We start from the raw sequence: 20,000 nt of genomic DNA on the forward strand, positions 1-20,000 counted from the left end.
GTCCCTTATCTAATGTAGGCTAAATTACTACCAAAACCTCCAAATCTGTCTATGTGAACAGGCTAAAGGCAAAGTCCCTTATCTAATGTAGGCTAACTTACTACCAAAACCTCCAAATCTGTCTATGTGAACAGGCTAAAGGCAAAGTCCCTTATCTAATGTAGGCTAACTTACTACCAAAACCTCCAAATCTGTTTATGTGAACAGGCTAATGGCAAAGTCCCTTATCTAATGTACGCTAACTTACTACCAAAACCTCCAAATCTGTTTGTGAACAGGCTTAATTTCTGGGGACAAACTGCAGTAATGACTAACATGTTACTGACCACATATTATTTAGTCAGTGATCAATTATAATGTGTCACTTTGCTGTCTCTTCTTTGGGGTAAATATGTGTATGTTACGAACAACATAACACAGTTAGCTATGTTAAAATGTGGGTCATAAATGCTCTTCTAAATGTGATTTTCTTTGTAGATATGGCTCCCAAATAGATTCCTGCCTGTTTTAACTTGATCTTTGCTCTCCATTACAAAGATAAAGAAAATATTAAAATATTAATTTGAGGCCATATCTTACACCCAGTGCAAGGGCAAGCGTTATCTTTGCTAGTTTCTAGCACTGAACATCTCTCCCCCCCCCCCCCCCCCCCCTTACCATTGAGTCGCTCGCTGAAACATGTCCTTTGATGCACTGACTGGCCCAGTGCTAAATCTGCTAATCAAAAGAAAAAAGGGATATTTTGAGTGCTAGAAACTAGCAAAGATAACGCTTGCCCTTGCACTGGGCGTAAGATATGGCCTCAAATTAATATTTTAATCTTACGGGGTATGGTGGCGCAGTCGGTAGCGCTGTCGCCTCACAGCTAGAAGGTCCTGAGTTCGATTCTCGCCTGGGACGCTGTGGGCGCTGGAGTTGTGACCCCCCCATATCTTCAGTACTGCCCAGGTGGGCTATCTCGTCGAAAGGGCCTTTCTGTGTGGAGTTTGCATGTTCTCCCCGTACCCCCCAGGGCAGGCACGTGCACACATAGACATGAAAGGGGGCTTGAGCCCCTGCCTTTTTTTCAGTCTGTAAAAAGTACCTTTTTTTTTTTTTTTATTATAATACATTTTTCATTTTCATTCCAACAACACATGAACAAAACAAACAGCTCAGACACATTAAAAAATAAAATAAAAAGTGCCCTTTCCTGACCATGAATGCATTTCTAATGGTGCTTTGTATGGAAATTGCCCTTTCCATGCCGTCACTGAAGGCAGCATTCAAAGAGAAATGCCTTTTCCGAGCTCTCTTGGCCTTGAATGCACCATTTGTAATAGGCCTCTGCATGGAGCAGTGTTTTTCTAAACTGCCCCTGAAGGCACCAACCCAAAAATGAACCCAAAAATGAATGAATAAATAAATACATAAATAAATAAACCACCCAATAAATAAATAACCAAAATATAGGGAACAAATGCAGAATTGTTGCTCTTGAAAATATTTTTTACTTTACACTATTGGAAAGGGATGTTGTGTTGTTGAATCCGCAAAAAAAATTCTAATACAGCTTATCTAAATCTTCTGTCTTGCTTTTTAGAATTATGGTTAAAATGCATGGTATATTACAAGCCTCACTCAGTATCGTTCAATGTTTCTGCCTGTGTTGCTATCTGTTGTAGTACAACAACCTAAAGGGAGAAAAGGAGCAAATACATATTGATGCTTAAATGATTTCACAACAGTATTGCAACAGCATGCAACTTTTATATACTAATATTATTCAGTTATGGAGTTGTTTTTCCGTGACAAGTCTCATCCTAAAATGAGATATTCCTCTAAATCTGGTTAAAATCGGAATATTTAAAATGAGTTATACCCCTAAATTGGCCTTCAAATTGCCTCAAATTTCTGCCGCCGCCCTCCGGACGGCGGCTGTAGTGCCCTTTTATGAATTTGAGCCCCTGCCCCTCTAATGTTCTGTGCACGTCCCTGCCCCAGGGGGTTTCTCCGTACAAAACCCCCCACTAAAAACATGCAGAAGATCGTCATCCGACCAGTGACGACAACATCTGAAGTTGGTCCAATGATGGTCCAATGATTGTCCCCGGGCGCTGGAAAGAAAACGCGACCACTGCTCCTGGCCTGCCCCCTGGAGGAAAGGACAAGCCTGGATGGGTCAAATGCAGAGGACATATTTCACCGGCCACCATCAGCATGAGTGTGTGTTGTGGCCGCATGCATGTAGTGTTCGTGTGACAATAAAGACGGGCTTCCGTCTGAAATCGTGTTTTTTTGCCTTGCCCTGGGCGTAAATGATCTCAGGGCTACTATAACTGCCACACCTTTTGGGATGTTTCAATGGATTTAAATGCACAATCCCTCTCTATGATTTGGTACCAATTATGTTAATCCTAATTGCCAAATGCAGGAGCATGCAGTATTTCTAAACAAACGACGTCACTGGGTGGAAACGGCAATGGGACCCTATGGAGCCTGAGCTTGAGCGTCTCACTAAAGCTGGCTATGGCGCTGTTTACATTTTAAAAACTGCGACAGTTCACACAACTTGAACACGACATGCATCTATAATACATCAAACTCTTGAGCTACTTCTGCTCTCACTCAGAATGTCAAAATATAAGTGATGTGATGTATAGTTTTTGAGATATTAACGTTTGTTTGGCGCAACGCAGACACATGATGGAACTATAGTGTGTGCATCACATTTTGACCATGTTACAACCATCCCCGGTCTGCGGTCTCCCCTACAATGATAAGACAGGTCTCTTGATAGTAGGCTACTGTATGTCGACTGCCACACCTCGCAAACACACTCAAAAATGACAGCTCGGCTCCAGGTCAATCTCACAGCTGTTCCAAACAAACTGTATCTCCCTTCTCTTCTCTCAGTGCTGTCTGTCTCTAGTCCGTATCAACCGAGTTTGCGCACTGAGCGCCTCCATTGTCTGGCCAACAGCAGCAGCAGCAGCAGCAGCAGCAGCAGCAACGGAGAGGAGAGCTGTGGGGAGCGGCTCGTTGTGACCCCGAGCTCCGCCTGGTGACTCACGACCCACCGCCGGCCGGGAGGTGGTCCGCGCTTGTCCGGACCAGCAAGCGCGGACGGCAGCGTGGTTTGACGGCCCCGGCCCGTCCTTCGCGTCGTGTCGCGGCCGGCGCGCAGACCGACACTGACAGCAACAGTTGTCACGATGTCTCCCGGCAGATGAGGCCGAGCAGCGGAGGGAACATTGCGGGTGTTGCATCCCGCTAGCTGCGCTGACATGACCACCACCATGATGACACACACCCGTCTCGGTCACCTGGGAGAGCAGCGCGCATCGTGAGGAGGAGGACACACTGTGACAGCCGCGGCTCGTCGACTCGTCCTGCTGGGGCTCTGGCTGCATCTTCGGCGCGGGCGAGGTGACTATAGACGTCGGGGCTGGCTCCTATGATGCTCCGCTCAGCGGGGGAACCACGGGCTGTTGCGTCTGCGGAGAGTCACAGCTGACGAGACAGGCAGGTAGACAGACAGACAGGTAGACACACAGACAGACAGGGCGAGAGACAGACAGGTAGACACACAGACAGACAGGCTGAGAGACAGACAGGTACACAGACAGACAGGCCGAGAGACAGATAGACAGACAGACACAGGCCGAGAGACACACAGACAGGCTGAGAGACAGAGAGACAGGTAGACACACAGACAGGCCGAGAGACAGACAGACAGGTAGACACACAGACAGGCCGAGAGACAGACAGACAGACAGACAGGTGCACAGACAGACAGGTAGACAGACAGACAGGCCGACAGACAGACAGGTGCACAGACAGACGGGCGGTCCGAGAGAGAGGCAGGAGCCAGGGGAGGGGGGACAGCCTCTCTGGACCCGGGCCCCCTCCCGCCTGCTCTCACCCAGAGAGGACCCCCCCACCCGTCTGGATGGGGGGCAAACAGAGCACGGCGGGCCGGCCCCGGGGTGCCTTCCCCGGCGTCTCCACGGATGACAGCGCGGTGCCGCCCTCGGCCCACTACGGCCACTACCGGCCCCCGGGCACCATGGGCCTGCGCAGCCGCTCGGTGAGCTCGGTGGCCGGGATGGGCATGGAGCACAGCCCCACGGTGCCCTTCGGCTTCTACACCCCCAGAGGGACGGACTCGGAGCGGGCCGGAGCAGGCACCACCGCCGCGCCCCACGGCCCCGGCTACCAGGACACTACCGGGGGCGGAGGAGGAGGGCACCACGCGGGGGACGGGCTGCTCTACCTGGGGCCCCGGGGGTCGCTGGCTGACACCTTGCCCCTGCACATCGCACCCCGCTGGTTCAGCGCGCACAGCGGTAAGGCCATCATCATCACACGTGCACACACGTAGCCTACTGGGCGATATGGACCAAAAATCATATATTGATATTTTTAGGCTGAATGGCGATACACAATATACCGGTATATCTCGGTATTTTCTACAAAGTGGGGTAAATGTTCTGTTGTTTCAGTCAGAGCCACATGTAAGACATGTGAGGCCTACAGCTCGGCGATATGGACAAAATCACACAATATTTTTGATCAAATAACTCAATATTGATATTGAGACAATATTGTACTAGGGAGGGAGGACTATTGGTGCTTTCACAAAATATTTGCACAACGAGATTTTTGATAAATGATCATCAGTAATGTGGATATGACTAAGTGGGTAAAGGCAAATAATACAGATAGAACAGTCTGGTCAGTTCAGAAAATGGCATCACTTTACTGTAATACAGCCCAGGGGAATGCCATGTCATGATATTATGATATCCAAAACATAAGAGGATCTAGTGTCATATCACGATATGATATATTACCCAGCCCTACCAGTTAGGTCTACCTTCTTCTTATTCCCTGTAGACTCCTAAGTGGAGCATAGGGGCACTACACCAAACATGTTTTTGCTGACTCTCTAGCAAGTGGGTTTTTACAGATTGGGGTTACTAGTCCCACGCCCATGAACCCTAACATACATGTGTTTGATGGTGGGAGGAAAACGGGACCTGGAATGGACTGGTGGGGTTCGAACCCATGACCTTCTTCCCGCCTTACGCGCCCAAACACTCCCCAGCCGCACGATGTGGGTGATCTTGAACGATGAATCCATAGATAAAACAAAACCGTGGTGAATGCATGTCCCCTGGGCAGCAGCTCCATTCATTTACCAAACACACACACACACGCGCACGCACACGCACACACACGCACACACATACACACACACGCACACACGCACACACACACACACACACGCGCGCACACACACACGCACACACACACACACGCGCACACACATACACACACACACACACACACACACACACGCACGCACGCATGTGTGTGTGTGTGTGTGTGTGCGCGCGTGCGCGTGTGCGCGTGTGTGTATGTGTTTGTGTGTGAGAGAGAGAAAGAGAGAGAGAGACATTGGAAAGGGTAGAATGACCGAAGCAGACTGTTGAGCTAAGCCCTCGTTCACACAGGACGCCGAACGTAAGCAGAACTGAAGCTTGAAGCAGCACAAGCTGAACGTGCGCCTTACCGTTCACACAAGAAGCCTTCTCTTTTCCTCTCAGCACCTACTCTGGCGCCTTGAACCCGCCCACAACAACTCCCATTGACTTCATGCCTCACGGCTTCACGGCTTCAGCGTCACACTTGGTAATTCGGCGTCAGGCCTGAGTGATCGTTTCGGCGTGGCGTGAGCGTGGCTTCGGCACGCCGTCGGCGTGGCACGCGCGCGGGTGGTGTGAACGGCTTCGCCTGTTAACAAGGATGCCGAAATTAAACTTGTGGGTTCAGCGTAGGTACAGCTTCGGTTGAGCGTTGCTTCAGCGTGCTGTGTGGACGTGGGCTAAAGCTTAATTTATACTTATTATAAAGTGTCGCTCAGCACATGGTCGCAGACAAAAAAATAAAGTGTCGCTCATGGTGTTGTATTTATACTTCAGTGAATGTTCGCCTCGGTTCAACAGTCACGTGACACTCGAATGCTAGACAGCCAAGGCAAGAGAGGGAACGCAACCACCTCGGAGCCAAGATCTAACGTACTTGGCTGCAGCCGCATATAAACGACACACAACCACACAACTCACCTCCACCTCTCTCTGGGAAGTTGGTCACGATGTTCTTTGTGATTTTCACGAAGTCATACATCAAGGACAGGCTGATAAAAATAGCGGGGACACATTTCAGTTCATTTCAATCGAGCGAAAATGAAAACAAGGAAGTCAAGCCTCAAGCGCGTGCCGTCTATATAGCCAATCAGACTTGCGCGATACTATGACGTAGTCAGCGACACTAGACATTTCACCAGGTAGCAGACACTGCTCGCCGACACTTGAAAGTGTCGGCTCAAGTCCTCATTTCTGTCGGCGACCGTTTCAAAAGTGTCAAAATTGGGCTTAAGGCTTCAAAAAAATCAGGCCTAGGTAAGGCAATGAGATCCCTGCTGGTTCTTACTAAATGCACAGGAACAGCATTATGAGAGGTGCTTCCAAAATGATGATTCTGAAAGGAATTGAAAATAATCAATTCTTATTGATTCTTTCTTATTGATTCTTAAAGTTGAACTGAACCTGTTCGTCACGTGCATAATGAGTCCGTTTCAGACTGAAAACATACTTTGTCTAAGATGACAGGTTGAGAGGCGGGTCATAGTATCATGTCGATGATTTTATTTGACAATTCTGGGGACTGAATTGGGCTTTGGCCAATCCTGGCGTGTTCCGCCTCCAAATCGAGTGGAATTCAGTGTGTTGTGGCGCTCCCCTCGGGGAGAGCCTTTTGATGAGAGGAGTGGAGCTCAGCGAGCCACAGGCAGCCAGCTGCCTTCGTGTTGCCGAGCGGAGAGTGCAGCACGTCGGCCTGGAATCTCCGATGTGCGACCCCTGACAACCAAGCTCTCGGATGCGCACGCCATTATCGCTGCTGTAAATACGATATCCCTGGAATGCGCGTTTTAACGAGCCAGTTACATTTCTTTGCATTCTTAGAGATTATAGTTTTTGTTTTTTGTTCATGTTTCTAACAATTGGCCAAGTTAGTACTTAGTTTATGGGATAGGAATTCTGCCAGATGACAGGCACTAGGCGCCATTTTCTACTTCATTTGGAAGAGAAAATTATCCAGAAATGAAGATTTGATTGACAGCTGCATGTCGTGATATGATTGGTTGAAATGGGGTAGAAATTTGATAGTACTAGACTAGGTGACGTCAGCAAATTGTACATTACTGTTATCAATGAAATCTTGAAAAATGAACTTTTGATGTGAAAAAGTGTGAAAAACTAAAGAAATTAGATTTTTGTGATTTTGTTTGCATACATTATTAAATAGGTGCACTGCATACCCAGGTATTTGAACTAAAAGAAAAGAAAAGTCATTTTTGGGTTCAGCCCGACTTTAATGATTCCTAAACACATTTTGCGTGCAGATTAGAACATACTTGAAAGCCGACTTCCCACCCGAGCATATAGTGGGCGACACAGACCTCTACATAAAGTGTTAATTTAAAAAAATATATACAAAAAATATAAACTGGTGATGTTTACAAATATGATAATATGAACATGACTGAATATGACTGTAATGGTTTCTAAAATATATATATACATAAAAGAATCCACATTGAAAATCGTTGAGAACCGGAATCGATAAGCAGAATCGGAATTGGAATCAGAATTGTTAAAATCCAAACGATACCCAACCCTAATTATGAAAAAAAGACTGATATATATGATATAATATATGTGATTAAAAATCCGGTCTGGTCCACTGTGTGGTCCACCTCTGATATGATGCAGTTTGATTGATTACATATTGGCCCTATTTATTGTAGAATTGATCAAACCTGACTTGATTCTAATGAGCCATTTGAACCCTGAATACTGGACACATTTTTCTGCATGAAAACGATATGAACTTTTGCCCAAAACATCAGCCTTCAGAAGCTGGCATGGGCCCAACCCTCATTTAAACGTCAGCCTTCAGAAGCCTGCATGGGCCCAACCCTCATTTAAACGTCAGCCTTCAGAAGCCTGCATCGGCCCAACCCTCATATAAACCTCAGCCTTCAGAAGCCTGCATGGGCCCAACCCTCATATAAACCTCAGCCTTCAGAAGCCTGCATCGGCCCAACCCTCATTTAAACATCAGCCTTCAGAAGCCTGCATCGGCCCAACCCTCATTTAAACCTCAGCCTTCAGAAGCCTGCATCGGCCCAACCCTCATTTAAACATCAGCCTTCAGAAGCCTGCATGGGCCCAACCCTCATTTAAACGTCAGCCTTCAGAAGCCTGCATGGGCCCAACCCTCATTTAAACATCAGCCTTCAGAAGCCTGCATCGGCCCAACCCTCATTTAAACATCAGCCTTCAGAAGCCTGCATGGGCCCAACCCTCATTTAAACGTCAGCCTTCAGAAGCCTGCATGGGCCCAACCCTCATTTAAACGTCAGCCTTCAGAAGCTGGCATCGGCCCAACCCTCATTTAAACATCAGCCTTCAGAAGCCTGCATGGGCCCAACCCTCATTTAAACATCAGCCTTCAGAAGCCTGCATGGGCCCAACCCTCATTTAAACATCAGCCTTCAGAAGCCTGCATGGGCCCAACCCTCATTTAAACATCAGCCTTCAGAAGCCTGCATCGGCCCAACCCTCATTTAAACGTCAGCCTTCAGAAGCCTGCATGGGCCCAACCCTCATTTAAACATCAGCCTTCAGAAGCCTGCATGGGCCCAACCCTCATTTAAACATCAGCCTTCAGAAGCCTGCATCGGCCCAACCCTCATTTAAACATCAGCCTTCAGAAGCCTGCATGGGCCCAACCCTCATTTAAACATCAGCCTTCAGAAGCTGGCATGGGCCCAACCCTCATTTAAACATCAGCCTTCAGAAGCTGGCATGGGCCCAACCCTCATTTAAACGTCAGCCTTCAGAAGCTGGCATGGGCCCAACCCTCATTTAAACATCAGCCTTCAGAAGCCTGCATCGGCCCAACCCTCATTTAAACATCAGCCTTCAGAAGCCTGCATGGGCCCAACCCTCATTTAAACGTCAGCCTTCAGAAGCCTGCATGGGCCCAACCCTCATTTAAACGTCAGCCTTCAGAAGCCTGCATGGGCCCAACCCTCATTTAAACATCAGCCTTCAGAGGCCTGCATCGGCCCAACCCTCATTTAAACATCAGCCTTCAGAAGCTGGCATCGGCCCAACCCTTATTTAAACATCAGCCTTCAGAGGCCTGCATCGGCCCAACCCTCATTTAAACATCAGCCTTCAGAAGCCTGCATCGGCCCAACCCTCATTTAAACATCAGCCTTCAGAGGCCTGCATGGGCCCAACCCTCATTTAAACATCAGCCTTCAGAAGCCGGCATCGGCCCAACCCTCATATGAGACAATAGGGAATGTTTTTGTTTGTGAGATGAGATCCAGTGAGCACAGAGCTTCATCACAGGCAGGGCACGCTCTCTCGCTCTTTGCTGTCCCTGCTGCACCGTCTGTCTGCACCGTCTGTCTGTCTGTCTGCACCGTCTGTCTGTCTGCACCGTCTGTCTGTCTGTCTGCACCGTCTGTCTGTCTGTCTGCACCGTCTGTCTGTCTGTCTGCACCATCTGTCTGTCTGTCTGCACCGTCTGTCTGTCTGTCTGCACCGTCTGTCTGTCTGTCTGCACTGTCTGTCTGCACTGTCTGTCTGTCTGTCTGCACTGTCTGTCTGCACTGTCTGTCTGCACTGTCTGTCTGCACTGTCTGTCTGCACCGTCTGTCTGTCTGTCTGTCTGCACCCTCTGTCTGCACTGTCTGTCTGCACCGTCTGTCTGTCTGTCTGTCTGCACTGTCTGTCTGTCTGTCTGCACCGTCTGTCTGTCTGTCTGCACCGTCTGTCTGTCTGCACCATCTGTCTGCACCGTCTGTCTGCACCGTCTGTCTGCACCGTCTGTCTGCAGTCTCTGTCTGTCTGTCTGTCTGCACTGTCTGTCTGTCTGTCTGTCTGTCTGCACTGTCTGTCTGCACCGTCTGTCTGCACTGTCTGTCTGTACCATCTGTCTGTCTGTCTGCATCGTCTGTCTGTCTGAGTGTCTGTCTGCACCTTCTGCACCGTCTGTCTGTCTGTCTGTGTGCGTAGGTCATTTCTTGTTGTGTGAAATGACACCGATAATAAGCCTGGTGCCAAATCTGGCTGAGTCAATTAGCCTGCCGATTAGAGAGGAGGGGGTTGAGGGGTGCTGTGTGTGTGTGTGTGTGGGGGGGGGGGGGGTGGGGGGGGCACTCGCTCTACAATATGTTTCTCAGTGTGACTGAGCCTGTCAGGCCGTGAGCCTCAGCTACACACACACACACACACACACACACACACACACACACACACACACACACACACACACACACACACACACACACACACACACACACACACACACACACACACACACACACACACACACACACACACACACACACACACACACACACACACACACACACACACACACACACACACACACACACACACACACACACACACACACACACACACACACACACACACACAGGGCTCAGCCAGATCCCCAGGCTCTCATTACCTCGGCCCTGAGCAGCTCACAGCAGGAGAATAGCCAGTTGGACGTCAACATGGTGGCTGTTTTTCCTTACCTACATCGCCTGGCAACCCCAACATGCTCTCCTGTGAGTGGGAGGAGAGTGGAGATGACACTGTGGGGATGGCAGGCAGGGCCAGATCAGGAGAAACTCAGGAGGATGAGACAGGTTAAAGAGACAGACTGGGATGGCAGGCAGGGCCAGATCAGGAGAAACTCAGGAGGATGAGACCGGTTAAAGAGACAGACTGGGATGGCAGGCAGGGCCAGATCAGGAGAAACTCAGGAGTCCGAGACCGGTTAAAGAGACAGACTGGGATGGCAGGCATGGCTAGATCAGGAGAAACTCAGGAGGCTGAGACAGGTTAAAGAGACAGACTGGGATGGCAGGCAGGGCCAGATCAGGATAAACTCAGGAGGATGAGACAGGTTAAAGAGACAGACTGGGATGGCAGGCAGGGCCAGATCAGGAGAAACTCAGGAGGATGAGACAGGTTAAAGAGACAGACTGGGATGGCAGGCAGGGCCAGATCAGGAGAAACTCAGGAGGATGAGACAGGTTAAAGAGACAGACTGGGATGGCAGGCAGGGCCAGATCAGGAGAAACTCAGGAGGATGAGACAGGTTAAAGAGACAGACTGGGATGGCAGGCAGGGTCAGATCAGGAGAAACTCAAGATGCTGAGACAGGTTAAAGAGACAGACTGGGATGAGTTATTTGTTTATAATGAAGATTTCTTTGTTTCCCTGTCACAAAAGAGGTAATTCAAAAATATCGGCTATCGGCCAAATTGTTATCTTAAACATCGGTATGGGCCCAGAATTTTGCAGTCGGTGCATCCCTAGTCGTTACAGGCAGTCCCTGCACAAAGGCTTCCCTTCAGAGACCAGCTTAGGAAAACCTCGCAATATGTTTGTTTATTTTGACACTACATTCTACATCAGTGGTTCTCAACCTTTGAGAACCACTCGATTTTTTATCAAGAATGCAACTCGGGCAAGTTATCAGATATCTGCAATGATTGCAAAGGGTGGACGAGCTTTTTCATGTGGTGACTTTGTGAAACAGTGTCTGAATGTGGCTGCGGATACTGTGTTCACTCCTGAGATTGCATCCCTGCAAATTGTCATGGCAAATTGTTTACAAAAGATGGACAATAAAGCTGATTTTCAAAGTACCTTGAGGATTTTTCAAGTTGTGAATTAAGTCAAATTTCTCTCTTGATTACAAAGGTGGAAAATACAACCGTTTTTAACTGGGTGTTTACTGATTAAATGTTTAAGCTCCCCACAAATGCAGATGTTTTTTTTTAAATATATATAACCAATTGCAAATTATTACAATTACCAAACAGATAAAAAGTAGATTATTATATTGAAATGTTATTTTAGATTTAGAATGTTAATTTTCTATAAAACACAATACATTTTAATGTAATTCCACAACGTTTATTTTTGGCCCTCGGCCCTCCACCCAGATTGAGTTTTGGCCCTTCATGGGAAAGAATTTGGGCACCCCTGGTATACAGTATACGATCTTTGTGTGCAACACGCAACCATGCACGCGACATAGGAGAACGCCAGGATTGGAGGGGGGTTTCTGTTTCCCCCCGTTTTGGGGCGTGGTTTCTGAATGATGACGCGCTCTGCAGTGTCTATTCTGTCCGCGTTGACGAAGGCATACAGGGAAAGGTTGGCATTCACATCGGAAGTCAACGTCAACCCAGACCTCCCTCAGCGTGTCTCTGGCATGCATCTGGTCTGCTCCTCCAGACGCAACGAGAACATGGTGATTGTACAGGAAACAGTCTAAATCTGGTCATGGAGTCGAGTTGGAGACAGCTTTGTATATCGCTTACATTGAGGTGACATTCTTCATAGACATGTGTAATGCTAGCCAGTGGTCGTGCTGTGCAGTGAGTAAGCCTCACTCCCCCAACGTCTTAAGAGACGCTCTCACGACAGACGCTGGAGCCCACGTGGGTTTTAGCCTCCTTCCTAGAGTGTCTGTCTCCCATGCCGGAGGTTCCCGGTTCGATGTCCAGTTGCGGGGGGGGGGACACACAACGTGAGCGCTTGTCTCTTGTCATTCTGCTAGACGCAGAAGACATTGAATGTATTCACAAAGCAAAAAGCTGCAGGCTGCTGACCTGGTGGTGAGAGAGGGGTCAGCCTGCCTTAAACAGCTGCTAACTCTTAATGCATTACGGTGCCCCGTGATGGTCTCAGTGCTGTGTGGAGCAAGACAAAGAGACATCTCTCCAGTGAAGCCTGACCAATTCACTGCCCGCAGGGGCCATTCCTTCAGCAGCTACATACTGTATCAATAGGGCTGTGATTGATTATGATTATTATTATCATTATTATGATTATCATTTTTTCAAATTTTTTGAACAACATACGAACAAGACAAACAGGCTCAGACACAGGAAAACAAAAGAGCAGAAAAACAAAAAAAAACACATGATCAACATTCAGTAAGTCGTGCTACCAGTCGCGTAAGGTGATGTAGGGATGCACCGATCCACATTTTTTCACTTCCGATCCGATTCCGATACCTGAATTTGGATATCTGCCGATACCGATATTATGCCGATACCAATTTTTTTTTTGAATAAACAGTATAGGCAAAGATTTGGCCAATTAAACTTTTTTTTTTTTAAATATACCTTGCAAAAAGCAGACAAAATTAAGAAAATATACAAGGCAAAGAAGGATACTATTATACATAAGCAAATTACGGCCTGTTGGAATTGCAAAAAAAAAAAAAATACCCGATCGGTGAATTAGTGCCAATATCGGCACCCGATACCGATATTGGATCGGATCGGCCCCATCCCTACTTATATGCTTGTAAGAGGTATTGTGTCCGGGATCCCACACAGGGGGGTCCATGAGGAACCAGTCTGGCGAATCACCCGTCGCCCCCAAACCTCAACGAGGTGGGCTAGAAACGTGTGTGATTGATTATTATATTTGATTATTATATCTGCCTATTGACGCTATTGACACGTTACCTAAACCTTTAGGAGACAAGCTAAGGAGGCCATAAGCACGCAGGGCTTAATATGATGTTCTTGTTTGTAGAACGAGAAAGAGCATAGAGAAAACAATATTGGGGGCTTGACCTTTATATTCACAAAAAGTTGAATTGGAAAAGGGCCTTTATGTATTCTGCACCCTCAGCATGGAATACTGTACGCTGCAGAATCACTTCAATACTTTTACATCCAAAATGAGAGAATTGGAGGCAGAATCCTTAAAGGAACTCTGCCCATTTTCAACCAGCTTTGTATCATTAGAACATCAGTAGTATATCAGAAAACTGTAAACTGTTTTGAAGTCTGTCATTTAATTTGACAGTTATTGAGTGTTAAAGTGTGGACCAGTGACATCACTGGTCCACACTAACTCAAATTAATAACTCATTAACTCAAATCAACTCTCAATAACTGTCAAACTAGATGAATGATGAATAGTTTGACAGTTATTGAGAGTTGATTTGAGTTAATGAGTTATTAATTTGAGTTAGTGTGGACCAGTGATGTCACTGGTCCACACTTTAACACTCAATAACTGTCAAATTAAATGACAGACTTCAAAACAGTTTACAGTTTTCTGATATACTACTGATGTTCTAATGATACAAAGCTGGTTGAAAATGGGCGGAGTGATCCTTTAAGATGTCAATGTTTTTAATTTACCTATCTAGTTCTTTTTATTTATTTTTGTCTTTATGTGTTTTCTGTCTCTTAAATATATGAGAAGTTTTTCACACTCACTTCGCACGCTCATTTCTAGGGTGGAGAGACTCTGGAGACGATGCCCCATGGGCACACTTTTTTTTGTGGGTGTGACCAAACTCATGTCAACAACACATGTGCTTAGTGTGCCGCGCGCTTCGCGTGTCTCTGTCACTTCTGCGGATGTGTAGCAGCAGCAGGACCAAACTGTGACCTGGTGGTCCAGGTCTGACCTGGTCCTCTTGTGGTCTGGAAGTGGTCTTGAGCTGGACCATGTTGTTGTCGTCCGCAGGTTCAGGCTTGATTGGCTGGGCTGTGAGTAAGAGTCCTTAATCAAGCTGCTTGCCCTTGGGCGGTTAGTGCATGGTGTCGTGTGCATGAGAGAGAGACACAGAGAGAGAGAGAGAGAGAGAGAGAGAGAGAGAGAGAGAGAGCGAGAGAGAGAGAGAGAGAGAGAGAGAGAGAGAACCGTCATCATAGGCGAGAACAGAGTGTGTCTTTAAAATTCAAGGCGGAGATGCAGAAGAGTGTGTATGTGTCTGTAGCGTTGAACATGTGTTCAGATGTTAAGAGATACTAGACTCATGTTAGTCACCACACACACACACACACACACACACACACACACACACACACACACACACACACACACACACACACACACAGACGACCAGTCACAACCTTGTAATGTGGTCTCCCCTGGAGATCGCACACGCGCACGCACACTCGCTCACACACTCACACACACACACACACACACACACACACACACACACACACACACACACACACACACACACACACACACACACACACACAAAGCATGTCGAGAGCAGTGGCAAACAGTCAAGTTGCCTCTCCTCCTCATCCATCTTGGCTCGTGTCGGCACAGAGGTCAAACAAGCCACGCCGGGGCACGTTCAATGGCCGCCCCTCATTCAGCAACATAAGCCACGCCGGGGCACGTTCAATGGCCGCCCCTCATTCAGCAACATAAGCCACGCCGGGGCGGGGCACGTTCAATGGCCGCCCCTCATTCAGCAACATGAACGTCTTGTTGGAAGATTGATCATTCATTCATTCACTAGAACCTCAATGAGATCACGATCACACACGACTAAGCCATCTGGCCACGCCCCTCCCATCTATCGGTTTGCGTTTGCACCAATCGGCGCCCAGAGGCAGCTACGGGCGGGGCTTTTGGTGTGACGCCAGCGAGAAGCCAGCCTGTGATAGTCACGTGATAGACGGATGTTTCAGCCAATCACCTCCCAGGTATTTCCTTTGAAAGTGGCTGCCCTTTGAAACGCTTTTCATTTACCATTACATGACTCAGTACATACATGGGTCACCTGATACCACTAGTAGATCCAATCAGATCGCTTGATTGGATCTATGAGCTGACACATGTAATTTGCTTTGAAATCATTTGAAGCGTTTTTGCTTTTCTCTGCCTTTGTGCGCCGAGCGGCCGGTGTTTGTTTGCCCTTCTCAGTCGCTCATGATCTCTCCGTAACGTTCCAGATCCCAGCTGTCAGCGGGAAGTATGAGAGGTTGGACAGTTTGACAACACGGGTCGGAGCTGGAGACCCGTCACTAAAGGCTGGAGTCCCTGTAATTAATATGTCCACAGAGGAGACAGATGTGACAGAACGAATAGGCTGGAAAGAGAGACAGACGGAGTGAATGAATCATCCAGGAACAGACAGAGAAAATAGTACATCTGTTTGATGTCGTCTGTACTGTAGTCACTAGAATGTGACTGGGTGACTGCTAGGCAGAGAAGACAGACAGATAGACATGGGATGTAGTGGAGGGTAGAGTCACCTCCGCTAACTCAGTTTTTACAATGACATAAACCTTTACGACCTAAATTCATGTCATAGTAAGTGGCATAACACTGTACTGTGTCTTCATCAGCGTCAAACGTCTTTGACTGACTCTGAAGAAGTCCGTTTGTTTTCTGGAGGTAGTAGTCAGGCTTGGGCTGATTGATATTCGATAATAATGAATATCGTGATATTTTCCGAAGATCACTATGTCTTTCGACAGTATCGAATATGGCCATTGTTTCCCGTATTTGAATAGTAAGATTACATTTCTAATAGGCGAGAAACGTCATAAATTAGCAGGGCGTCAGACCAGTGGAGGCGGGACATAGACAGCATAAATAGCCATGCAGGAAGACAGACAGACACAGACAGACCAGTTAGATCCGACCCCCAAGCCAAAGACAACTGGCTGTACAGGACAAGGCAGTACTTTGATCAGTACATCTATCAGTCACCCACCATGCGTCTCCTCTCGTCCTCCTGCTCCCTCATTGATGCAACCTGCCAATACAGCATCAGTGCTTCATCAATAGCACATTTACACTCTACCTCGCTCGGACCAGGAAGGGCCGACCTTGACTGCAAATTCCCTCCTGCTAGCATTGGAAAAACAGAATAGAATAGAATCAAATAGAAGCTTTGCAGCTGTGTCACAAGTTGCCCAGCGGCCTAATGGAGTTAGCGGTTCTCAAAGTGGGGTCCAGGGACCCCCCAGGGGTCCTTGAGGGGGGTCCGGGGGGTCCAGGGGGTCCCCAGCAAAAAAGTGAATAATTTATTTTCACTATTATTCTACCCATAAGTAATACAATGTTAGAATGGAATGTATGACTATTTTGGTCATGGGTTTCATACACTTTCTGTATCCGTGGTCTTAATATGTGCCAATTTGTAGTGTGGTCCTTGACGTGAAAAAGGCTAGCTCAAAAAGTTTGTTGTGATGTGCGTGTAGGTCAAGTCAGTAATGTAATCAGTCAAAGTGAACAGCCTGCTAAAGTACATTAGTTTCCAAATGTACTTTAAACTGTTTTGACTTGAACAAACTGTTAGCTTGCCAACTAGCCAGCAGGTTCATTTAGCAAAGCAGCCAATATTAAAGGAACACTTTGGTATTTTTTTCACCTTATCTCAATATGTGTCCAAGCGAATAGACGGACGTGGTGCCGTCTCACAGCATGCATTCATTTATGGAGAATTGGAGATAAGGTTAACAAATGCCAGTGTTCCTTAATGTTGTCATAATGACTACTAGCTAACTGTTATTGTGCAATGTTAGTGTCTTTACAACAAGACCGTGATCGTCAGCTGACCAGATGCTATGTTAGCTAGCTAACTACAACTAGCTATCAATTGAAAATGATCAAATGAAGTGAATTAAGTGGTCTGACTCTGGGCTACATTCCTTCGACCCTCCCTATGGGGCTGACCGTGGGTAGCTACTGGGACGTAAGTTGGGGCTTGGCCAGCCCCGGCTGGGTCACCTGGGCGAGGGTGTATGATGTTGCGAGACCCGAAACATCCTATGACCCCAGGGTACATCACTGAGGATACGTCCCAGTTATGCATCCATGCGATGTTTTTTCTTTCTTTATTAGTTAGCCTGGCCTAGCCAGTGACTCATAGGAATAGACTATGTGACAACCAGGAAAGACTGGTGACTACTGGAGAGTCAGTTGACAGCCGGAACAGGGACGGCACCCGGGTAGCAGTATGGGTTAGCTCCCCAGCCTGCGTCTTCCGTGAGGAAGAAGCCCAAAAACCCACGAGAGGCCTTTTAGGAGGGCCATTCAAGCCGCAAGTGGAGACTGCAGTACCACCAAGTACTGGTACTGCATGGTGTCCACTAAGATACCATCACCTCGGAATGAGATGTTTGGAGCGGGGGAGTCTGGTGCAGCGCACAGGTCGTAGACCTGGTGAGACGAGGGAGGAACCCGGCCGGGTGGCAACCCACAGAGCTCGGTCCCTCTACGTACCAGAGCTCTCTCCCTCCCCCGGTCCCGGCAGAGTAGTTCCGGAGCAGCGGATTGAGTGGCCCTGACCGCATGACCACCTTCGACCCTCCCTATGGGGCTGACCGTGGGTAGCTACTGGGACGTAAGTTGGGGCTTGGCCAGCCCCGGCTGGGTCACCTGGGCGAGGGTGTATGATGTTGCGAGACCCGAAACATCCTATGACCCCAGGGTACATCACTGAGGATACGTCCCAGTTATGCATCCATGCGATGTTTTTTCTTTCTTTATTAGTTAGCCTGGCCTAGCCAGTGACTCATAGGAATAGACTATGTGACAACCAGGAAAGACTGGTGACTACTGGAGAGTCAGTTGACAGCCGGAACAGGGACGGCACCCGGGTAGCAGTATGGGTTAGCTCCCCAGCCTGCGTCTTCCGTGAGGAAGAAGCCCAAAAACCCACGAGAGGCCTTTTAGGAGGGCCATTCAAGCCGCAAGTGGAGACTGCAGTACCACCAAGTACTGGTACTGCATGGTGTCCACTAAGATACCATCACCTCGGAATGAGATGTTTGGAGCGGGGGAGTCTGGTGCAGCGCACAGGTCGTAGACCTGGTGAGACGAGGGAGGAACCCGGCCGGGTGGCAACCCACAGAGCTCGGTCCCTCTACGTACCAGAGCTCTCTCCCTCCCCCGGTCCCGGCAGAGTAGTTCCGGAGCAGCGGATTGAGTGGCCCTGACCGCATGACCACCTTCGACCCTCCCTATGGGGCTGACCGTGGGTAGCTACTGGGACGTAAGTTGGGGCTTGGCCAGCCCCGGCTGGGTCACCTGGGCGAGGGTGTATGATGTTGCGAGACCCGAAACATCCTATGACCCCAGGGTACATCACTGAGGATACGTCCCAGTTATGCATCCATGCGATGTTTTTTCTTTCTTTATTAGTTAGCCTGGCCTAGCCAGTGACTCATAGGAATAGACTATGTGACAACCAGGAAAGACTGGTGACTACTGGAGAGTCAGTTGACAGCCGGAACAGGGACGGCACCCGGGTAGCAGTATGGGTTAGCTCCCCAGCCTGCGTCTTCCGTGAGGAAGAAGCCCAAAAACCCACGAGAGGCCTTTTAGGAGGGCCATTCAAGCCGCAAGTGGAGACTGCAGTACCACCAAGTACTGGTACTGCATGGTGTCCACTAAGATACCATCACCTCGGAATGAGATGTTTGGAGCGGGGGAGTCTGGTGCAGCGCACAGGTCGTAGACCTGGTGAGACGAGGGAGGAACCCGGCCGGGTGGCAACCCACAGAGCTCGGTCCCTCTACGTACCAGAGCTCTCTCCCTCCCCCGGTCCCGGCAGAGTAGTTCCGGAGCAGCGGATTGAGTGGCCCTGACCGCATGACCACCTTCGACCCTCCCTATGGGGCTGACCGTGGGTAGCTACTGGGACGTAAGTTGGGGCTTGGCCAGCCCCGGCTGGGTCACCTGGGCGAGGGTGTATGATGTTGCGAGACCCGAAACATCCTATGACCCCAGGGTACATCACTGAGGATACGTCCCAGTTATGCATCCATGCGATGTTTTTTCTTTCTGTAATACCACTTGTACCCCAAGAGGTGATAGTGAGTTACTGTAGCGTCGTGTCTGCCATCAGACCAAAATGAGAGGAAGAAGAACCCCCTTAGTATCAAAGAGCATGGAAGGAAAGAGACGACACTCCGGCCATTTTTGGAAACAGAATGCGCCTCGCAGTGGTCAGCTGCGGTAGCGCGGGCCCCTATAATCAGCCTCTCTAAACAGTAACTCAACGGGAGAACACTCTAAATTTCGTGGATTCACATCTTTTCTGGGCGTACTGCAAATCTT

At 48.4% G+C, this 20,000-nt stretch overlaps 1 protein-coding gene across 1 annotated transcript in view; it reads left to right on the plus strand.

The window, feature by feature from the left end:
- Window positions 1-3,931: 3,931 nt before the first annotated feature.
- The window catches only part of znrf1 (zinc and ring finger 1), a gene marked incomplete at both ends in the record, with an annotated part of 54,944 nt that continues 38,875 nt past the window's right edge, over window positions 3,932-20,000 (plus strand). The window contains one exon of the mRNA XM_083654557.1: window positions 3,932-4,328. Coding sequence (XP_083510683.1) covers window positions 3,932-4,328 — 397 coding nt within the window. The remainder of the gene's footprint in view (window positions 4,329-20,000) is intronic.

This window comes from Poromitra crassiceps (genome assembly GCF_964638095.1).
Source record: "Poromitra crassiceps genome assembly, chromosome: 18".
NCBI classification, from domain to species: domain Eukaryota; kingdom Metazoa; phylum Chordata; class Actinopteri; order Beryciformes; family Melamphaidae; genus Poromitra; species Poromitra crassiceps.